Below are 22,064 nucleotides of genomic sequence, written 5' to 3'. Positions count from 1 at the left end.
TATCACTAGCCACTTTAAACAATGCTACCTAATATAATGTTTACATACCCTACATTATTCATCTCATATGTATATGTATATACTGTACTCTATATCATCTACTGCATCTTTATGTAATACATGTATCACTAGCCACTTTAACTATGCCACTTTGTTTACATACTCATCTCATATGTATATACTGCACTCAATACCATCTACTGTATCTTGCCTATGCCGCTCTGTACCATCACTCATTCATATCTTTATGTACATATTCTTTATCCCTTTACACTTGTGTGTATAAGGTAGTAGTTATGGAATTGTTAGCTAGATTACTTGTTGGTTATTACTGCATTGTCGGAACTAGAAGCACAAGCATTTCGCTACACTCGCATTAACATCTGCTAACCATGTGTATGTGACAAATAAAATTTGATTTGATTTGATTTGAGGGAATGAGTTGAAAAACGACCAACCTCAGATTTCCCACTTCCTGGTTGGATTTTTTCTCAGGTTTTTGCCTGCCATATGTGTTCTGTTATACTCACAGACATCATTCAAACGGTTTTAGAAACTTCAGAGGGTTTTCTATCCAAATATACTAATAATATGCATATCTTAGCTTCTGGGACTGAGTAGCAGGCAGTTTACTCTGGGCACCTCTGGACAAGAAGATAATAAGAAGCCATAAGAAGATAAAAGACTCATCTATGTATCTGTGCCAATATAGTGTCTGTGACAGCATGGGCAGCGCCATTGAGGCTATCTTCACATTAAAGTAGTAACATTTCTTCTTCACAATTGTCTGAGCCCTTCTGATGACCCGATTGGACATGACTTCAACAGGGTCACCAGTAGGGCTCAGCCAAATGAAGTTGGTAGTCCCACCCAGTTGACTACATTCAAATTGTGAAAGTGCATGCAAATACAGCATTTTGGCCATTAGAGGCCAATATCTTTCTCTCTGTCTGGGCTACAATTGTAGACGGTTGGGTAATTATGCTTTTCACCTGTGAAAGGCTGTTGTGCTGCTAATGAGGGAGTTCTATTAACCTGAGCCGAGGTGCACCGGTCCATGGCCCCTGACATGAATGGATAAAAGAGGTGAGGGCGGAGCACCCTTCTAAAATTGAACAGTAGCCTTACATTTAGGTTTTTGTCCTAACACTACACAGCTGATTCAGATTAACAAAGCTGGATGATTATTTGAATCAGCTTTGTAGGGCTCGGGGAATAAAAAGAGAATGTGCAGCCCTTTGGGCTTCAGGTGACTGAGTGTGGGAAGCCTTTGTCATAGGGTAAAAGTTGCATACCCCTGGGCTGTAGGCTGCACACTTTGGGTCAAATATCAGGTTCTGTAGCTGTGTATTTTATCAGAATAAATCTGTTCTACAATGATTATTTTCCTTAGCTCAGGGTAAGTAGTAGCAGGCCTAGGAGAGTCTTGTGCGACGCAAACATTTGAGTTGTGTTCTTCCTCCTTTTAATCATAATAATTTGTCAAATGCCTTACAGGTTGTTTTGCCTATTGATGGCAGCTGTGGGCATACAAGCACAACAGACACCTTCTATAAGTATGCATTTTGTACCTTGCAAATTTAAGCACTAAACGTTTGACAAGATTTAAAAATTTTTTTTTAACTAACCTTTCCTATTCCAGATGACCTCAACGCTGAATGCCTTGGTAACGTTATTCGTTTGAGTGTCGCTCCTCTTTTTGAAGATGTTGACGCTGTCTTCAGTGAGTTTGCCTCTTATGATTCTCTTTCTCTCCTTTCATAATTCATGGCTTGATATTGCTTGTCAACTATTGTGTTCACACCATCTCCATCCCTTCCAGATGACACACAAATCATAAACCTGACGCCTGGCCTTGCTACTCAGTGTGGATTCAGCTTTAAATTTGACCCCATGGGGAATGCCATGTTTTTTGCTTCTCTTCAAAACTGCTTTTCCCAAAACATGGTAATCTTAAGAACTGTAGTGTTTGCTTGTACTTCAAATGGAAAGTTTGCCTTTCAGTGTCACTGCATTTGCAACTCATTCTGTAGCAATTTTATTTACCTTTGACATGGAGTCATGCTGAGACCAGGCTCTTTTACAGATGAGCCCTGTCTACACAAAGATACAAGTCAATATTTGCATCACTAGATGGAAAAATGAAATAACTGAACCCATTCTTCAGTAAAAAGGTTCTCAATAAGCCTGAGTTGCCGAAGTCCGGTTCCAGAAACATTGACGCAGTTTTACTTAACTCTGGATATCAAAAGGATCTCCATTGTTAGCCACCCTTTGGTCTGGTATCTCTTACCTCTAAGTTAACGATGACGTAAGGTACAGCAGAAGTTTATGGAGGGCTTTCAGAGGGCCAGCCAACTTTCTGATACAGACTGCAGTGATGTGAACTATTGAGCTCTACTCCTGTAGTGTGGCTTCAATACAGTGGCAGCTGCATTCATATAGCCAATTTTGCCACAGTCTATAACTTGCATGAATGTCACCAGATTTTTTTTTTGCTATATAATGAAGGCTTTTTTCCCTTCCCCCTTCATTTTAGGATGATAAGATGTTCAGCTTGGTCATGCAGTTCAGGCTGCCAGGAAACCACATGACTGAAGACCCTGTTTATAGAGTTGGCAAAACCTGTAGCTACACCCCCTGGACCTCCCGAGAGATTCTGTGCGACCGCAACTACATGGAGGCAAGTGAGCAGAGCATGCCCCAATGGACATGTTTATAGTCCCGCTTGTTGTACTGCCTGTATAAATGATCTGTCTAGAGCTACAACTGTCCCGTGTTTCATTTCTTCTGCGACACAACGTAGAGGTCTTGACTCTCTCAATTCCACTCGCGTCTTCAAAATGCACATAGGAGAACTTTAGCCTATTCTCAATGCATTTAAGGAGGCGAGTGGACAGATTGAGAACTGGCCCTTGATTTCCTATTGTATGGGAGGGAGAAAATGCATAGGGAATAATGGCCTTTCTTCTCTAGGTGTCTGTCAGAAGGACTCTTCCAGACATCCAAACCATCCCCAAACAGCCCACTGGGGGCCCGAAAGCAAGGAGCGGCAACTTCCGGAGGGGAGCTGAGGTTTATATATTTCAGTTTCTGTAATTTCACTACAAAATGACAGGATGGCGCTAAACAATGTGCGTTTGTTGACAATTTTGTTTAATTCATGTTTCCATTTCCTGAGACAGGCTGTTGCTTCAGGATACAAAATGACAGCAGTCGTCTTTAGTCCTAGCAAGAATGTCATGAATGTGGATGAGGTCCAAAGAAAGGGCTATGCAATAGCCAACACTCCCACACGGCTGGTGTTAAGAAGCCCTCATAATGCAGAGGAGACATACCTCCAGAATGTAAGCTGACCTCCATGAACTGGGTCATGTTCAGTAGAGCAAACATTTGGAAACGGTGGCCCTACCTGAACTCTGCAACATATTGTTAATACGGTGTGTCCTACTGAACACGGCCCTGGTGTGGTTGCCCCCTGAACAGGTAGCTGGGGTTCCGATGCGGGTTCTCTCAACCTCAACCTTCTTTGAGCAGAAGTGGCTGGTTACTCGAGTAGATGCCACGGCTGTTTGTCCAACACCAGGTTGAGTGTGAAATAATTTAAGAGCCTATAAGCCCAGTTCTTAATTGGCTCCAGACAAGACATTCATGTAGTGTTCAGTTGGGAAAATGTTTTGGTGAACTTTTTCCAAATAATGGCACAGTTTTCAGTTGCAAAATGTTCTGTTTTGATGTGCACTTGGCTTCTTGTGTCACTGCAGAGGCAGTGGCCTTTACTCCAGAAGTGATCACCTGGTACATGCCCAAGCACATAGACCCACTTTTCTCCTCTGATGCCTTCACCATGTTGGAGGTGTACATGGGAATTGACGCTAAGAGGCTGGACACTGAGGAAATGGCTGCCAGAAACTACTCGGTTTTAGTCACAGAGGCTCATATTATTGTTGAAATTCCGGTGGGGGCGGTTGGCGGCTACTTCAAGGTCAGCATTGGATGAGTAAAATGTTCCTGTCTTATTTGTAGAGCCCTTTATACTATAGCAGTTGTCAGTGCTTTGCAGTAACCCTTTACCATCTCTCATGGGTAAACTCCTAGAAACGTTGTCTTGTGTAAAACGTTTCTTATTGAGCAATTGTTTGCTTAACCAGGCTAATATACAATGGTTTGCAAAATTGTGAGAATTTTGCATAAAATTACACTTAAACATACTCTACCTCTTGTCTTTGCAGTTTGTCCTTTAGCCGCTTGAAATTTCAGACCAAATATCCACACTAAAGTATTGTTTACCTGACTTTTTAGGGAGGCGGTAGCTTTGCCACTGTCAACTGAATGCAAGCAACACTCGGCTGCTGTTTACATATTGCGCAAGTGTTTACTTTGCGTGTCAGTTGCTTTGAAAATGCACACCGCCAGAAATGCAAGTTGACAACCATACACCTACCAGCTTTCTAAAGTCTGGTAACCAATACTTTCCTTTGGATATTGTGTCTTAAATTACGAGTGGCAAAGACAAGTGGTAGAATAATTGTATTTAACATTCTGGCTTTTAAGGAACGTTTACCTGTTTTTGCACTCAAATTGTATATTACAGCCTGACTGCATCACTCGTCTCCCTTACAGAGCCATATTCAGGATGACCAGTACTTTGTCACTTACACCATTGAGCCCATGCTTGAGTTGCTGTGGATCGAGGAGGTCGCACACGAGAACACCAGCTATAAAGTCCTCTTCCCTATCACAACACCTCCGATGGCCAGGCCTCCACAAGTTCGCAACTGTGAGTCTGGTTTAGTTAAATAGTGCCTATGGTAATTTGGGATGCCTGGGTTGTTCGTTAGGCACAAAACAGAAAATGTACTGAAACGGGGAGGCAATACCTGGACTTACCCAATAACAAATGTCAATTTTCAACTTCCATTGTACCGCATTTCAAAATGGTTTCCTTTGTTTGCCAATGAACAGACACGCCCTTAGACACAGTTCCTGAGCAGGCAGTGTTTGTGCTTGAGTTGGGGACCTTCAACCTTGATGTGGAGCTGCTGAACATCACCTTTCCCACCATGGTGCTAACTGTTGCAGAGTGCAACGCCAGGGGCTTCAATGTTCAAGAGCAGAGATCCCCGGACAACACCTTGAAGACCTTCAGGATGGAGGTGCCCTTCTCAGACCCGGTGGTCTTTAAGGAGGTGTGTTTCTGTTAAATGCAAAGCCACACGCAGTGATTTGTTCATGCCCTAATAAGTGGGCCACCAACAAAATATAAATAATGGCACAAATTTACTTTGTATCCCTCATTTACTCAAGTGTTTCCATTATTTTGGCAGTTGTATGCATTTGATTTAGAGGAATGAGGGCAACATTACTATAAGTATATAGTTTGTTTTAATAGTCCCCATATGTACTTAGTTGTCACTTGATGTTGAATAGAGTTCTGTTGCAACAATGCTGACCAATGCTTTTAACTTCACTACAGAGAAGGGCGGAACAAGGTGTCACAACCTTCACTCTTCAGCTGATCTACGGCCTGGTCATCTTTCCAGAGTACGCTCCTTTCTCTCACTCTGCCGTTGTGGACGCTGTACTGCTGGACATTGGTATGCCTCTGGACTACGCCAAACTACTGTTGAATGGTTTCCTCTCGTTAATGATTGCCCTGAAGGGAAATTGGCAGTGAAAGACCAACTAGCCATACTGTAGGGTTTTCCTATGCGGTCTTTCTACAAAGAAAATGTTAAGCTTTAGAGTATTTGGACCCAGTTTCCCTGTTCCTGATTTGCCAGGATTGTGTTTATTCAGTCCCACCGTAGCAAAACATTTTGCAATCTAAACAAGGGTTTCTTCTTGGACCAGTTCAAGTAGTACCTTCCTGTTTTTTGTGCTTAAATAATGAACACAACCCTGTTTGTCCTTGTAGTGCCACCCTCAGTCACTGGCAACTGTGATCAGGAGAACTTCCACATCACTGTGGACTACAGGAACCAAGAGCCCTTTTTTGTGGTCTTGGTTGGCAAGCGGCTGCTTAACCATGAGTTTGCTCAACAGTATTTAACAGAGGGCGACACAGACTTCACCATCACGTTGCCCTTCTCTTCGCCGGACGCAGTGTTTGAGGTACGACACTCTCCCAAAACATGTTAACCTAAATTGCTGCAGCTAGCCTTGCATTCCTTACCCTGTATACATGCATACAATATTGGACTAATGAACTCTCCCATTGGTTCCCAGTCGGTTCACTCGTCCTCTGTCAGGAGCAGACTGGATGTGGCTCTGTTGAATCCTTACAACAACATGACCATCAAATACTTTTCCCTGGCTTGCAGCTTCCTCAAAACGCTGACTGGTTGGTTCTCAAACAATTACTTACGATAAATTGTCGTTTAACATGGTTACCAAACCTGGGTTCCTTGCAAATACCGTGAGTCTAAATGGTAGTGCCAGATGGGCATGGTTTGCATTTTTGGTGCTATTCCATTGGTTCAAGCTCAATAAGTGTAACAAATACAGAACCCAGGTCTGATGGCTACCTGTCTTTTGCTCTCCCACCTCCAAGAGTGTTTCTCTAACGGAACGATGACTGCGCTGGCAGTGAAGGTGGAGTCTGCTCCCGGTCTGAACCCCGGTCAGCTGACCCTGAGCGACCCCGCCTGTGGTCCCACCTACAGTGACGATCGCTTCGCCTACTTCCACTTCACTGTGAACTCCTGTGGCACCACCAGGAAGGTAAAATGACTATTACCCTGAGGTGATGTGTATTTATGGACTGTTTGCTTCTGCAGGCTGTAATAAGCAATTCCCCTCTACTACATAGTTTATCAACAATGTCATGCTGTATGAGAACAAAATCTCCTTGCCAGATGAACTTGAGGTGAAGCTGAATGCCACGACGTCTTCAGAGGAGGAATATCAGTAAGTGCATTACGCATCACAATTGTAGCTATTAGCTTTCATAAGGTTTATTTTTCTTCATCCATTGCTCAATACTTTGTATACAGGGAAAATGTGCCTCTACTACCAGTGTCCACTCCACTGCTTGACGTTTCCCCTATTGAAGTTGCTTACATCCCTCTTTTTAGGTTAAAGGTTTCCTGCTACTATGTGGGCAACATCACTCGCACATTGGCCTTTCTGACCAGGCCGCGTGACAACGAGCTTTTTGCAGAGACTGGGACGGGTCGACTAATGGTCAGAATGAGACTCGCTCAGGGTAAGCGTGCACAAATTCAGAATTTCAACTTGACCCCTAGCCTCTAAAAGAATCTTGGAAGATCTCCTTTACAAAACCATTCCCAAAAATGTAAGCCTTGTGATCTATTACTCTTGCGTTCTGAGATCTACAGGTGTGGCTATTTGTCAGAAGCCTCTAGTGGGGGGTGGATAGTGTTGGCTATAAATGGCTTGTGTTCATTGGGGCACAACAGGATATGATAAACGAGCATTTCTTAATGGACAAGTTCAGATGGTGCCCACTGAACACGACCCCCGGTTGTCTTGTTCTGTGTTCTAGACGCCTCGTATAACACGTTCCACCAGGAGGAGGACTATCCAGTGGTGAGGTACCTTAGACAGCCTCTGCACTTTGAGGTGGAGCTGACCACGTCCTCTGATCCCAAGGTAGCGCTGGTGCTTGACCACTGCTGGGCCACCCTCAACGAGGACCGCGACTCCCGACCCCGGTGGAATCTCATCATTAATGGGTAACATGTTTTTGGGCCTAAACAAGTGTTATTCCACAGGTGTGGTTCCTGAGTAATTAGCAACCTATCATGCTTGGCAGGCCATTTACTTTGGCTACCGTGGCTATGCCCCCATCCATAGGTCGAGTGGTCACAATGCTTAAAAACGATGTGAGCCATGTGTGGTCTGTCAGATCTCCACCCAATTTCACATGCTTGTTATCACTGAGTGGTCCCTGCAGCATATCATAGGAAACGAACTTATGCTGCATCAAACGACTCTAAACCGCGTTGTCTGAAAAGCATCTAAACAATGTTTTGTGGCGTTGAGAAAAAGTTCTTCACAACTTTATTCCAGCTTTGCTTGTAAAATATATCAATGTTAACGTTATCATCTAGTCTAAATAACAGGTTGACTTGTTTTACAGTATGATGCGGTACAAGGGAGCCATGTAAGTCTAGTATAGAAAGTATGGCAGCCATGTTTGTCAAGCAAGAACTCCTAGAATGCTGTTCACTGCGCCCGTTGCCTGAGATCTTAACTTAGTTTGGCCACTTCAGCATGTGATAATGTTTGTACTTGTTACGGCGTACACATGACAAGTAGTTTACAGGTAACTATACAAAACGCCAATTGTTGTCACTTAGCACGAAAGCGAAACAGAGTTGCAAGATATAGCACAATCCATTATTGGGGGTTAAGTCCTTGGAAGGTATTGTGAAGAGGATGATGCAGGAAATATTACTAAGATCTGGGAATTTATCAACAATAAATGGTGAGGCAGACAGTTTTTCTAAGCTATATACCCCTGGAAAGGGGGGTCTGATCTGGCAACCCTGAGGTACCATAGTTTACACTCTGATGCCGTGTTCAAATCAACTGACGACTTCAGTGCATTCAAGACAATGGGGGTACTCCAGTTGAGATCACCACAAGTCTGACAGACGCTTACGTGATAACCCGACTGCATTGTATGGTGTTAGCTCATATTCAGTACCTCCTTCAAGTGTTTTACACATGTGTCCATTACAATCTAGGCAAGAATCAGAAAGCATGAATAAAACCCTAAGTACATTATACTTACGGTACGATGCAGTAGAAACGACAACACGTGACACAGAAAATAAGGCACTTTGATAGGAATACACGCATGTCCACAGTTATTTGTAAGGAAGGCAATAAATGTTCAAGGACTGTGTACTTGATCTGGGGAAGTGCTTGGGCTTTCTTTTGAAGGAAAGTTTGTCCGGCTCATTAAATTCTCAAATATAAATGGTCTGCAACAGTGAAATGGGCTACTTTTGTGAATGAATGAGGCAAAATTGGAAGTTGAAACGGCCTCTAGAAAATTAGCAGGTAGTGTGCCTTGGTCTGAGGTCAGCGCGGGTTAAATGTCCACATGTTGGAACGGTGAGTGCATTCACGCGCATAAAATCAACTCCCACTGGGGTGACTGTTGAAGATATTTGGAACTCGTGTGTGTGAAAAGGTTAATGTTGGCATTACCTACACCTTTTTACTCAATGTTATCCTTTTGGTTTGCTACAGTTCAGTGTTGTGCCAAGCTGATGGTCATTCGAATGGAAATCAAGAGCGGCTGGCAAGCTTGGCTTGCCTTTCCGATTGGTTTCATACAACTGCTTTTAACACTGACTGAATAGTTGTTGGTTTTGGGTTGAATTCAGGCACAAGTGACCGCTTGTGTTTAAAACAGTTATTGCACTAAACCTAAAGGATGGTTCAGATTCCTGTGCAGCATGGATGTTTGAAACTGAATAGGATCAGTTGACAGGATCCCCAGAAGTTGATGCCGCTTTCAATGGAATTTCCTGTCCTAGAGGAATGCGCTAATTGGGAGTTGCTAAACATGAACAAATACCACGGTCAAGTGTAGCAGCATCTTGCTAACCTTATTTAGCTAGCTAATGTTCATATTTAAAAAAAAATGTTACTACATTTTTTTATTTGGGTGAGCACTATGCCACAGATGGACATGCTGGCCTAATTTTTATCTCAAGAATTTAAATTGGGTTACTATAGAAAGATGACTTCTTATTCCTACCTTGTAATGGGCTACAATGACTTTGCCCATGATTATGCACGCTGCAAATGACACTTTATTTTGCGGGTGCCTTTTCAGTATCTGGCTGCATGTTACACCAAGCAGTGTAGTGAAGCAACTTTATTTGTCAAAACCGTTCATTTGGGGGATCGGGTTTGCTTTGAAATCATGCAATTTGACCATTTTTATGAATTGGTATCAACCTAAATTTGGCCATGTGGACACGGCGTAACTGTTTATTAAATCAGCAATGTCATAGCAGTTTTAAAAAAAACGGCTGAAATGTTTTGTATATCATAGGAAAAGACAACATTCACATGGCTGTGCACAAAATGGGGGGTAGTTCAGATTTGTCACTTCAGCTGCAACTATATCGTTGTGCAAAATCCTTACCATCGTCTGTCAGCGCAAGTGATTTGTACTGGTGTGGGTGTTTCTCTTAATGTAACGTCTTCAGATTTCACAAATTCCTTTTTGCTAATATCTGGCAGTTAAACCGTAAAGGATAAACCTCCCAAAGATGCTAATTAAAAAAGTAGGCCTAAACTGTCAATGCGTAAGTTACTTTGTATAGTAGAGCTGCGCCCTTCACAGAAGTCCTCCATGTGACTCCGATGCCGTGGGTGTGGAATTTATTTTGTGACCAATTTTTCTCCAACAGCGGAAGAATTGCTCTCGCGCATTGCATGAAATTCTTGTTTAAAATGAAGTACTTGTGTTGCAAAATATGATTGCCTTGTTGATGATACCGACTGTCTATTCGGCAACTTTGGTTAGACCACGATCAATATTCTGGTCAGACTACAGGCGACCTTTCTGGATCATTTAGAGGGACATCTCACCTCATGTCAATGGAATTGAATATACATGTTTGACATGTCATTTAACAAGCCATTGCAGTAGACCAAAATAAATATTGTTGACGCAATTTCTGTTCTTTAAAATAAAATAAAAACGTAGGATTTGGGGTGCCGAGGAAGCGGTTTTAAAGTTACCGTCTCCCGACTTAAACTCTAGACGGTAGAAATCTATTAAATTGATAGTCAACTTATTAACTTCGTATCCTCCTTGCAGCTGCAAAAACCCCAGCCTTATGATTCAGTACTATACAAGTTGGTTTAATTGAATTACTAGCTAACTAAATAACAGGCTAAACACACAGGTGACACAATGACAGCTTGTTACAAGGTTTCTCTTCACACCCCCCACTGTTCCGTAAGGGACGCTTATCATTGATACATTTTTGAACACACGAACCGGCACCAGCTTGGAGTAAAAGCATGAATGTATTTGTGGAAAGGTAGGTGGTTGGTCTTCTCTGATTGGCTACCTGAGGTCACAATGTCGTTGGTTGTCCGTGGCTCCAATGACTAGTCTTGAACAGAACTACAGGATGGATTTTCCTTTCACACGTTCTGGAAGATAGGCTAATCAACCCTGTTGCTGATTCCTCAGTGGGTGATGAGTAGGATGGTTTGGATGTGGTAGCAGAATGGTCTTTAAGTTAATTTTCTAGGTTAGGAAAGTTCCAAATGTCTAGCTTGCGCCTCACGGTTTTCTGGTCTAATGTTACTTTCTGTTACCATTCCTTTTATGCACTCAGAGATTAGCTATAGAAAATAAATGTCATATTGGTTTTTATTTTGTGATTTTTACTAGAAATGTGCTTACTCTACAGGTAGGTTGTCTCTAGCCTTTACATTGTATATGAAATATGTTTGTTCCAGACCAAGGTGATTGTTGGTTAAAGCCTGTTAGCAAAAACATTCCTTTAGTTCATACTGGAGGGGGAGAAAGAACTCACTTCTGCTGTAAATCGATCTGATCCTTACAGGACAGTCATGACACCACCACAAGACTTCGTACACAAGGCGGTTGGGGTTTGCAGCGTTTTCTTGTTCATAACTTAGTCCCTCTCTCTCTCCACTGGCAGCTGTGAGAACCCCGAGGATCCATACCGTGTGGTCTTCCACCCGGTAGAAGCTGACGCCAGGGTCCACTTCCCCCCTCACGTCAAACGCTTTGAGGCCTATATGTTTTCCATCGCCGAGGATGCGGTTGAGCCGAGTGGCCAGGTAACAAAGTTCACCCAACAATCTTTATTCTTTAATTTTGTGTGTGGCAATCATCCCTTTAAAAGAATTTTAACAAAAAAACTGACACCATCAAATCTTTGATTCCTAGGTCTTTGTCCATTGTGATGTGGTCATCTGTGATGCCAGTAGTCCCACTGGCGGCCCCTGTAGTGGACAATGTGTGAATCAGGACAACCTGAAAAGAGGTAGGTCTTGTTTTATGCTTTTCAGACCCTGGCAGACCATAACTGAACTAATAGGTTCGCTCTCTCTCTCTCAACAGGTCAACGACATGTCAAAGACCTCTTTGAGGAGCGTCATGTATATGTTTCTTCTGGATACATTCTTTGGGTATAATGTATTGTTCTAACATGACAAATAAAGTGTTCTATATAAAACAATCCTAACCGTTGGAGCTACCTTAACACCATGTCGTAGGCTTGTCATCAACCCTTTTGTAAGCATGGAACTCTGAACCATCCACCGGAGGGAGATAAGTGTTGCACACCAATTTCCCGTCTAGGACAAACAATGGGTGACGAAACAAAAGCTTTCCATTGTCCAGTAGGATGAATTGACTCAATGTTATAGCAGATGGTGGTTTCCCAAAGTGAAACCAGCAGGGCTGTGGTTGGATGCAGTGTTGGTAATTTTTCAACTGAAATTACAACTTTCCTTGATACCTCTCACTAGCTTGGTTTCCATCCAATATGGATATTTCTTCTTCAATGATATGCATGTCAATCTCTCATGGCTCAAATGGGAAGAGCATGACTTCATCGCTACTTGTTTGTGTAAGAAGTGTTGACAAGCTGAATGTACCGAGCTGTCTGTTTTAAACTCGCGCACAGCTCGGACACCCATGCATTCCCCACAAGACATCTCTTCACAATCTCCAAGTCCGATCTACGAAGGTAGAGCCATGAATATGTTGCAATCTATTCCGCATCAGGATAAGATTTCAACACACACCGTACGGAACAGCGGGGACTGAAGACACTCCTTAAAGTTGCGAGCTTGCACCGTGGGACGGTTTCATTGCTCCAGACCACCACAAGGGGAGTTTGCGCAATCATTATGCATTTGGGTCCCAAAGACTAATTTTGACACGAGCCACCCTTGCCTTGTGGCGCTCAACGAAGATTGCTGACAAAACAGATGGAAGTTGTCTTAACGAGTCAAGCAAATGTACAATTTGAGAGGAATGTGATAATGTAGAGACGTGGCTATATATATATTTGTCAAAGTTAAATTACGAAAATCTCTTTAGCTTGTGTTAGGAGAATGAATTTGTAATTTGTCTTTCAGGGACTGTTGAGAACCAACAAACCAGGATGTTGTCTTGTGAAACAGTGGCTGTAAAGCATCTAGCTGGCTAAAGCATTGACTGCACAATTGTAAGCTTGCCTTGCAATGCAGCTAAAGTAACATGGCTAGCTATTTACTTGCTTGAGTCGGATTAAAAATAACTGTTGCCGCTCTGGGTATGGACCCTAAAACGTAGTTCTGAACTAATATTCATACCAATCAATGAACCTCAAGTCTGAATGGCATTAATGAAGCCTAGAGTAGAATATACCTTTTATTGTGCCAAGGATGCAAGACCTATATACACGTATTTTAGTTAATACCACTTATGAGATTCCCATCTTGTAGCCTGTACATTGAATATATTCACCAATCATGTACTCTTCCTTGGCAAATAAAGGTGTGGTTCTGGTATGACAGACACTTTCAGTCATATAAACGATGCGGTGTCTGCATGTATGTATTACAATTGTACACTTCAAAAGTGTTTACTGCTCCTGGGATATCAATGATTACACATTGTAACTATACAATAGACTAAACATGATTGATTTGTAATTCATATATACAGGAAAAAAACATATGCATATCTAACTCCATTAATCTGAGGACACAGGATAGTATTTCAACCAGTGGAGAATGTGAAACACTTTATTGAAAGAAGTGCATTTTATAATATTATACGAGTTCAATCTTGGGCGGGCAGGTGGGTAGAGCGTTGGACTAGTAACCAGAAGGTCGCAAGATCAAATCCCTGAGCCGAGAAGGTAAAAAATCTGCCCCTGAACAAGGCAGTTCCTAGGCCGTCATTCTTATCTGACATGCCTAGTTAAAGGGTAACTACACCCCAAAATCGATATGTCTTAATTAGTTTCCTGCTATATTGGCACAGATACATAGATGAGTCTTATCTTCTTATGGCTTCTTATCTTGTCCAGAGGTGCCCAGAGTAAAATGCCTGCTACTCAGTCCCAGAAGCTAAGATATGCATATATTAGTATATTTTGATAGAAAATCCTCTGAAGGTTCTAACACCGTTTGAATGATGTCTGCGAGTATAACAGAACACATATTGCAGGCAAAAACCTGAAAAAATCCAACCAGGAAGTGGGAAATCTGAGGTTTTTTAACTCATTCCCTATTGAAGACACAGGGATATTGGTCATGTTGCACTTCCTAGATGTCAACAGGCTTTAGAACCTTGTTTGATGCTTCTACTGTGAGGTGAGGGCGAATGAGAGGGGAATGAGTCAGAGGTCTGGCAGAATGCCTTGAGCTCGTTCACATGAGAGCGAGCTCTGTTCCATCGCAATTCTACAGACAAAGGAATTCTCCGGTTGGAGCATTATTGAAGATTTATTTTAACAACATCCTAAAGATTGATTCTATACATTGTTTGACATGTTTCTACAGACTGTAATGGAACTTTTTGACATTTCGTCTGCTCCTAATGAACACGCTTCGTGAGATTGGATTTGTTTACAAAACTTCAACTTGCATTTCTTTGGGGGGGCCGCACAGCCCTCTGTGCTCGCCAGAGGTAGCCTGACTGCCATTAGGTACCGAGATGAGATCCTCAGACCCCTTGTGAGACCATATGCTGGTGTGGTTGGCCCTGGGTTCCTCCTAATGCAAGACAATGCTAGACCTCATGTGGCTGGAGTGTGTCAGCAGTTCCTGCAAGAGGAAGGCATTGATCCTATGGACTGGCCCCGCGCATTCCCCAGACCTGAATCCAATTGAGCACATCTGGGACATCATGTCTCACTCAATCCACCACAGACTGTCCAGGAGTTGGCGGATGCTTTAGTCCAGGAGGAGATCCCTCAGGAGGACCATCCGCCATCTCATCAGGAGCATGCCCAGGCGTTGTAGAGGTCATGGTTTTCCACTTTAATTTTGAGTGTGATTCCAAATCCAGACCTCCATGGGTTGATACATTTGATTTCCATTGATCATTTTTGTGTGATTATGTTGTCAGCACATTCAACTGTGTAAAGAAAAATGTATTTAATAAGAACATTTCATTCATTCAGATCTAGGCTGTGTTATTTTAGTGTTCCTTTTTTTTGAGCAGTGTATATTAGAAAGATTGAAAATTTATAGGGTGAAGTTGGCAATGATTATGTAGAGATATTAGAAACAGTGAAGCATTTTTTTTAAAGGATTTATTTAAGAAAGGGGAGGTGGATGAGGGGTGTGTAAAGGAGATATTGGATGTGTGGATAGTGCAAAATTGATGTAGATGGATAAACAACTGTGTGATGGGGAGATAACAGTGAATGAAGTTAAAAGATGCGATTTAAGGGTTTACAATAAATTAGAGTCCTGGAGTAGATGGGATAATTGCAGAGTTTTATAAAATATATAAACGTTTTTAGCACCTATTTTATTGGAAGTTTCTCAATATATGGAGGATAATAATAATGTTTCAGAATCTATGGTGACAGGGCTGATAATGATTTTATATAAAAATAAGGGGAGCAAATTGAAACTGGAGAATTATAGGCCAATTAGTTTATTAAATTCAGATTATAAGGTTTTAACTAAGATACTGGCAAATAGAATGAAGCAAGTTTTAAATTATATTATAGCACCTACACAGAATTATAGTGTGCCTGGTAGAGATATTGCTGATCTAATTGTATTAATTGTATGTGATAAATAAAATAGTTAAGCATAGATTTAAATAAAGCTTTTGATAGGGTGGAACATGATTTTATGTTTAGGGTAATGGATAAATATGGTTTTGGTAATACAATAATAGGATGGATAAAATTATATAAGGCGGCAAAAAGTAGGGAAATGTGTAATGGGGTTTTTACATAGAGACAGTAGATCTAGCTGGTCTGTCATAATATAATAGAGACAGTAGATCTAGCTGGTCTGTCAAATATAATAGAGACAGTAGATCTAGCTGGTCTGTCATAATATAATAGAGACAGTAGATCTAGCTGGTCTGTCATAATATAATAGAGACAGTAGATCTAGCTGGTCTGTCATAATATAATAGAGACAGTAGATCTAGCTGGTCTGTCATTTATAATAGAGACAGTAGATCTAGCTGGTCTGTCATAATATAATAGAGACAGTAGATCTAGCTGGTCTGTCATAATATAATAGAGACAGTAGATCTAGCTGGTCTGTCATAATATAATAGAGACAGTAGATCTAGCTGGTCTGTCATAATATAATAGAGACAGTAGATCTAGCTGGTCTGTCATATATAATAGAGACAGTAGATCTAGCTGGTCTGTCATAATATAATAGAGACAGTAGATCTAGCTGGTCTGTCATAATATAATAGAGACAGTAGATCTAGCTGGTCTGTCATAATATAATAGAGACAGTAGATCTAGCTGGTCTGTCATAATATAATAGAGACAGTAGATCTAGCTGGTCTGTCATAATATAATAGAGACAGTAGATCTAGCTGGTCTGTCATAATATAATAGAGACAGTAGATCTAGCTGGTCTGTCATATTATAATAGAGACAGTAGATCTAGCTGGTCTGTCATAATATAATAGAGACAGTAGATCTAGCTGGTCTGTCATAATATAATAGAGACAGTAGATCTAGCTGGTCTGTCATAATATAATAGAGACAGTAGATCTAGCTGGTCTGTCATAATATAATAGAGACAGTAGATCTAGCTGGTCTGTCATATATAATAGAGACAGTAGATCTAGCTGGTCTGTCATATTATAATAGAGACAGTAGATCTAGCTGGTCTGTCATATTATAATAGAGACAGTAGATCTAGCTGGTCTGTCATAATATAATAGAGACAGTAGATCTAGCTGGTCTGTCATAATATAATAGAGACAGTAGATCTAGCTGGTCTGTCATAATATAATAGAGACAGTAGATCTAGCTGGTCTGTCATAATATATAGACAGTAGATCTAGCTGGTCTGTCATAATATAATAGAGACAGTAGATCTAGCTGGTCTGTCATAATATAATAGAGACAGTAGATCTAGCTGGTCTGTCATAATATAATAGAGACAGTAGATCTAGCTGGTCTGTCATAATATAATAGAGACAGTAGATCTAGCTGGTCTGTCATATATAATAGAGACAGTAGATCTAGCTGGTCTGTCATAATATAATAGAGACAGTAGATCTAGCTGGTCTGTCATATTATAATAGAGACAGTAGATCTAGCTGGTCTGTCAAATTATAATAGAGACAGTAGATCTAGCTGGTCTGTCATAATATAATAGAGACAGTAGATCTAGCTGGTCTGTCATATATATAATAGAGACAGTAGATCTAGCTGGTCTGTCAATTAATAGAGACAGTAGATCTAGCTGGTCTGTCAATTATAATAGAGACAGTAGATCTAGCTGGTCTGTCATAATATAATAGAGACAGTAGATCTAGCTGGTCTGTCATAATATAATAGAGACAGTAGATCTAGCTGGTCTGTCAAATATAATAGAGACAGTAGATCTAGCTGGTCTGTCATAATATAATAGAGACAGTAGATCTAGCTGGTCTGTCATAATATAATAGAGACAGTAGATCTAGCTGGTCTGTCATATAATTAGAGACAGTAGATCTAGCTGGTCTGTCATAATATAATAGAGACAGTAGATCTAGCTGGTCTGTCATAATATAATAGAGACAGTAGATCTAGCTGGTCTGTCATAATATAATAGAGACAGTAGATCTAGCTGGTCTGTCATAATATAATAGAGACAGTAGATCTAGCTGGTCTGTCATATATAATAGAGACAGTAGATCTAGCTGGTCTGTCATAATATAATAGAGACAGTAGATCTAGCTGGTCTGTCAAATTATAATAGAGACAGTAGATCTAGCTGGTCTGTCATAATATAATAGAGACAGTAGATCTAGCTGGTCTGTCATAATATAATAGAGACAGTAGATCTAGCTGGTCTGTCATAATATAATAGAGACAGTAGATCTAGCTGGTCTGTCATAATATAATAGAGACAGTAGATCTAGCTGGTCTGTCATAATATAATAGAGACAGTAGATCTAGCTGGTCTGTCATATTATAATAGAGACAGTAGATCTAGCTGGTCTGTCATAATATAATAGAGACAGTAGATCTAGCTGGTCTGTCATAATATAATAGAGACAGTAGATCTAGCTGGTCTGTCATAATAATAGAGACAGTAGATCTAGCTGGTCTGTCATATATATAATAGAGACAGTAGATCTAGCTGGTCTGTCATAATTATAATAGAGTAGATCTAGCTGGTCTGTCATAATATAATAGAGACAGTAGATCTAGCTGGTCTGTCATAATATAATAGAGACAGTAGATCTAGCTGGTCTGTCATATATAATAGAGACAGTAGATCTAGCTGGTCTGTCATAATTAATAGAGACAGTAGATCTAGCTGGTCTGTCATAATATAATAGAGACAGTAGATCTAGCTGGTCTGTCATAATATAATAGAGACAGTAGATCTAGCTGGTCTGTCATAATATAATAGAGACAGTAGATCTAGCTGGTCTGTCATAATATAATAGAGACAGTAGATCTAGCTGGTCTGTCATAATATAATAGAGACAGTAGATCTAGCTGGTCTGTCATAATATAATAGAGACAGTAGATCTAGCTGGTCTGTCAATTATAATAGAGACAGTAGATCTAGCTGGTCTGTCATAATATAATAGAGACAGTAGATCTAGCTGGTCTGTCATAATATAATAGAGACAGTAGATCTAGCTGGTCTGTCATAATATAATAGAGACAGTAGATCTAGCTGGTCTGTCATAATATAATAGAGACAGTAGATCTAGCTGGTCTGTCATATATAATAGAGACAGTAGATCTAGCTGGTCTGTCAAATTATAATAGAGACAGTAGATCTAGCTGGTCTGTCATAATATAATAGAGACAGTAGATCTAGCTGGTCTGTCATAATATAATAGAGACAGTAGATCTAGCTGGTCTGTCATATTAATAGAGACAGTAGATCTAGCTGGTCTGTCAAATATAATAGAGACAGTAGATCTAGCTGGTCTGTCATAATATAATAGAGACAGTAGATCTAGCTGGTCTGTCATAATATAATAGAGACAGTAGATCTAGCTGGTCTGTCATAATATAATAGAGACAGTAGATCTAGCTGGTCTGTCATAATATAATAGAGACAGTAGATCTAGCTGGTCTGTCATAATATAATAGAGACAGTAGATCTAGCTGGTCTGTCATAATATAATAGAGACAGTAGATCTAGCTGGTCTGTCATATTAATAGAGACAGTAGATCTAGCTGGTCTGTCAAATATAATAGAGACAGTAGATCTAGCTGGTCTGTCATAATATAATAGAGACAGTAGATCTAGCTGGTCTGTCATAATATAATAGAGACAGTAGATCTAGCTGGTCTGTCATAATATAATAGAGACAGTAGATCTAGCTGGTCTGTCACATTATAATAGAGACAGTAGATCTAGCTGGTCTGTCAAATTATAATAGAGACAGTAGATCTAGCTGGTCTGTCATAATATAATAGAGACAGTAGATCTAGCTGGTCTGTCATAATATAATAGAGACAGTAGATCTAGCTGGTCTGTCATAATATAATAGAGACAGTAGATCTAGCTGGTCTGTCATAATATAATAGAGACAGTATCTAGCTGGTGTCTCATATATATAATAGAGACAGTAGATCTAGCTGGTCTGTCATAATATAATAGAGACAGTAGATCTAGCTGGTCTGTCATATATATAATAGAGACAGTAGATCTAGCTGGTCTGTCATAATATAATAGAGACAGTAGATCTAGCTGGTCTGTAATTTATAATAGAGACAGTAGATCTAGCTGGTCTGTCATAATATAATAGAGACAGTAGATCTAGCTGGTCTGTCATAATATAATAGAGACAGTAGATCTAGCTGGTCTGTCAAATATAATAGAGACAGTAGATCTAGCTGGTCTGTCATAATATAATAGAGACAGTAGATCTAGCTGGTCTGTCATAATATAATAGAGACAGTAGATCTAGCTGGTCTGTCATAATATAATAGAGACAGTAGATCTAGCTGGTCTGTCAAATTATAATAGAGACAGTAGATCTAGCTGGTCTGTCATAATATAATAGAGACAGTAGATCTAGCTGGTCTGTCATAATATAATAGAGACAGTAGATCTAGCTGGTCTGTCATAATATAATAGAGACAGTAGATCTAGCTGGTCTGTCATAATATAATAGAGACAGTAGATCTAGCTGGTCTGTCATAATATAATAGAGACAGTAGATCTAGCTGGTCTGTCATAATATAATAGAGACAGTAGATCTAGCTGGTCTGTCATAATATAATAGAGACAGTAGATCTAGCTGGTCTGTCATAATATAATAGAGACAGTAGATCTAGCTGGTCTGTCATAATATAATAGAGACAGTAGATCTAGCTGGTCTGTCATAATATAATAGAGACAGTAGATCTAGCTGGTCTGTCATAATATAATAGAGACAGTAGATCTAGCTGGTCTGTCATAATATAATAGAGACAGTAGATCTAGCTGGTCTGTCATAATATAATAGAGACAGTAGATCTAGCTGGTCTGTCATAATATAATAGACAGTAGATCTAGCTGGTCTGTCATAATATAATAGAGACAGTAGATCTAGCTGGTCTGTCATAATATAATAGAGACAGTAGATCTAGCTGGTCTGTCATATTATAATAGAGACAGTAGATCTAGCTGGTCTGTCATAATATAATAGAGACAGTAGATCTAGCTGGTCTGTCAAATATAATAGAGACAGTAGATCTAGCTGGTCTGTCATAATATAATAGAGACAGTAGATCTAGCTGGTCTGTCATAATATAATAGAGACAGTAGATCTAGCTGGTCTGTCATAATATAATAGAGACAGTAGATCTAGCTGGTCTGTCATATTATAATAGAGACAGTAGATCTAGCTGGTCTGTCAAATTATAATAGAGACAGTAGATCTAGCTGGTCTGTCATAATATAATAGAGACAGTAGATCTAGCTGGTCTGTCATAATATAATAGAGACAGTAGATCTAGCTGGTCTGTCATAATATAATAGAGACAGTAGATCTAGCTGGTCTGTGTGTATATAATAATAGAGACAGTAGATCTAGCTGGTCTGTCATAATATAATAGAGACAGTAGATCTAGCTGGTCTGTCATAATATAATAGAGACAGTAGATCTAGCTGGTCTGTCATAATATAATAGAGACAGTAGATCTAGCTGGTCTGTCATAATATAATAGAGACAGTAGATCTAGCTGGTCTGTCATAATATAATAGAGACAGTAGATCTAGCTGGTCTGTCATATTATAATAGAGACAGTAGATCTAGCTGGTCTGTCAAATTATAATAGAGACAGTAGATCTAGCTGGTCTGTCATAATATAATAGAGACAGTAGATCTAGCTGGTCTGTCATAATATAATAGAGACAGTAGATCTAGCTGGTCTGTCATAATATAATAGAGACAGTAGATCTAGCTGGTCTGTCATAATATAATAGAGACAGTAGATCTAGCTGGTCTGTCATAATATAATAGAGACAGTAGATCTAGCTGGTCTGTCATAATATAATAGAGACAGTAGATCTAGCTGGTCTGTCATAATATAATAGAGACAGTAGATCTAGCTGGTCTGTCATAATATAATAGAGACAGTAGATCTAGCTGGTCTGTCATAATATAATAGAGACAGTAGATCTAGCTGGTCTGTCATAATATAATAGAGACAGTAGATCTAGCTGGTCTGTCATAATATAATAGAGACAGTAGATCTAGCTGGTCTGTCATAATATAATAGAGACAGTAGATCTAGCTGGTCTGTCATAATATAATAGAGACAGTAGATCTAGCTGGTCTGTCATAATATAATAGAGACAGTAGATCTAGCTGGTCTGTCATAATATAATAGAGACAGTAGATCTAGCTGGTCTGTCATAATATAATAGAG

The 22,064-nt window shown here is 40.1% G+C and overlaps 1 protein-coding gene across 3 annotated transcripts; it reads left to right on the top strand.

Annotated features, from left to right (window-relative positions):
• Window positions 1–1,211: 1,211 nt before the first annotated feature.
• LOC116355465 (uncharacterized) lies at window positions 1,212–12,239 on the top strand. Of its 3 annotated transcripts, none has more exons than XM_031799397.1 (21): window positions 1,212–1,399; window positions 1,498–1,556; window positions 1,643–1,723; window positions 1,823–1,947; window positions 2,543–2,683; window positions 2,977–3,075; window positions 3,186–3,347; window positions 3,487–3,586; window positions 3,765–3,985; window positions 4,624–4,780; window positions 4,966–5,189; window positions 5,477–5,597; window positions 5,918–6,114; window positions 6,229–6,343; window positions 6,554–6,723; window positions 6,812–6,909; window positions 7,077–7,207; window positions 7,508–7,697; window positions 11,673–11,814; window positions 11,924–12,020; window positions 12,098–12,239. In XM_031799397.1, the coding sequence occupies exons 1-21, from the start codon at window positions 1,377–1,379 to the stop codon at window positions 12,169–12,171; spliced, it is 2,727 nt and encodes a 908-aa protein (XP_031655257.1). In that variant the 5' UTR covers window positions 1,212–1,376; the 3' UTR covers window positions 12,172–12,239. The 3 variants fall into 3 exon arrangements, with proteins under 3 accessions (XP_031655257.1, XP_031655256.1, XP_031655258.1); XM_031799396.1 differs by having other exon boundaries at window positions 1,218–1,399; window positions 2,540–2,683; XM_031799398.1 differs by lacking the exons at window positions 3,186–3,347; window positions 3,487–3,586; window positions 3,765–3,985 and having other exon boundaries at window positions 1,225–1,399; window positions 2,540–2,683.
• Window positions 12,240–22,064: the final 9,825 nt, after the last annotated feature.

The sequence above is a fragment of the Oncorhynchus kisutch genome, linkage group LG20 (assembly GCF_002021735.2).
Source record: "Oncorhynchus kisutch isolate 150728-3 linkage group LG20, Okis_V2, whole genome shotgun sequence".
Taxonomy (NCBI): Eukaryota; Metazoa; Chordata; class Actinopteri; order Salmoniformes; family Salmonidae; genus Oncorhynchus; species Oncorhynchus kisutch.
Note: the sequence above shows the minus strand (reverse complement) of the source record. Positions and strands in the feature narration are given on the sequence as shown.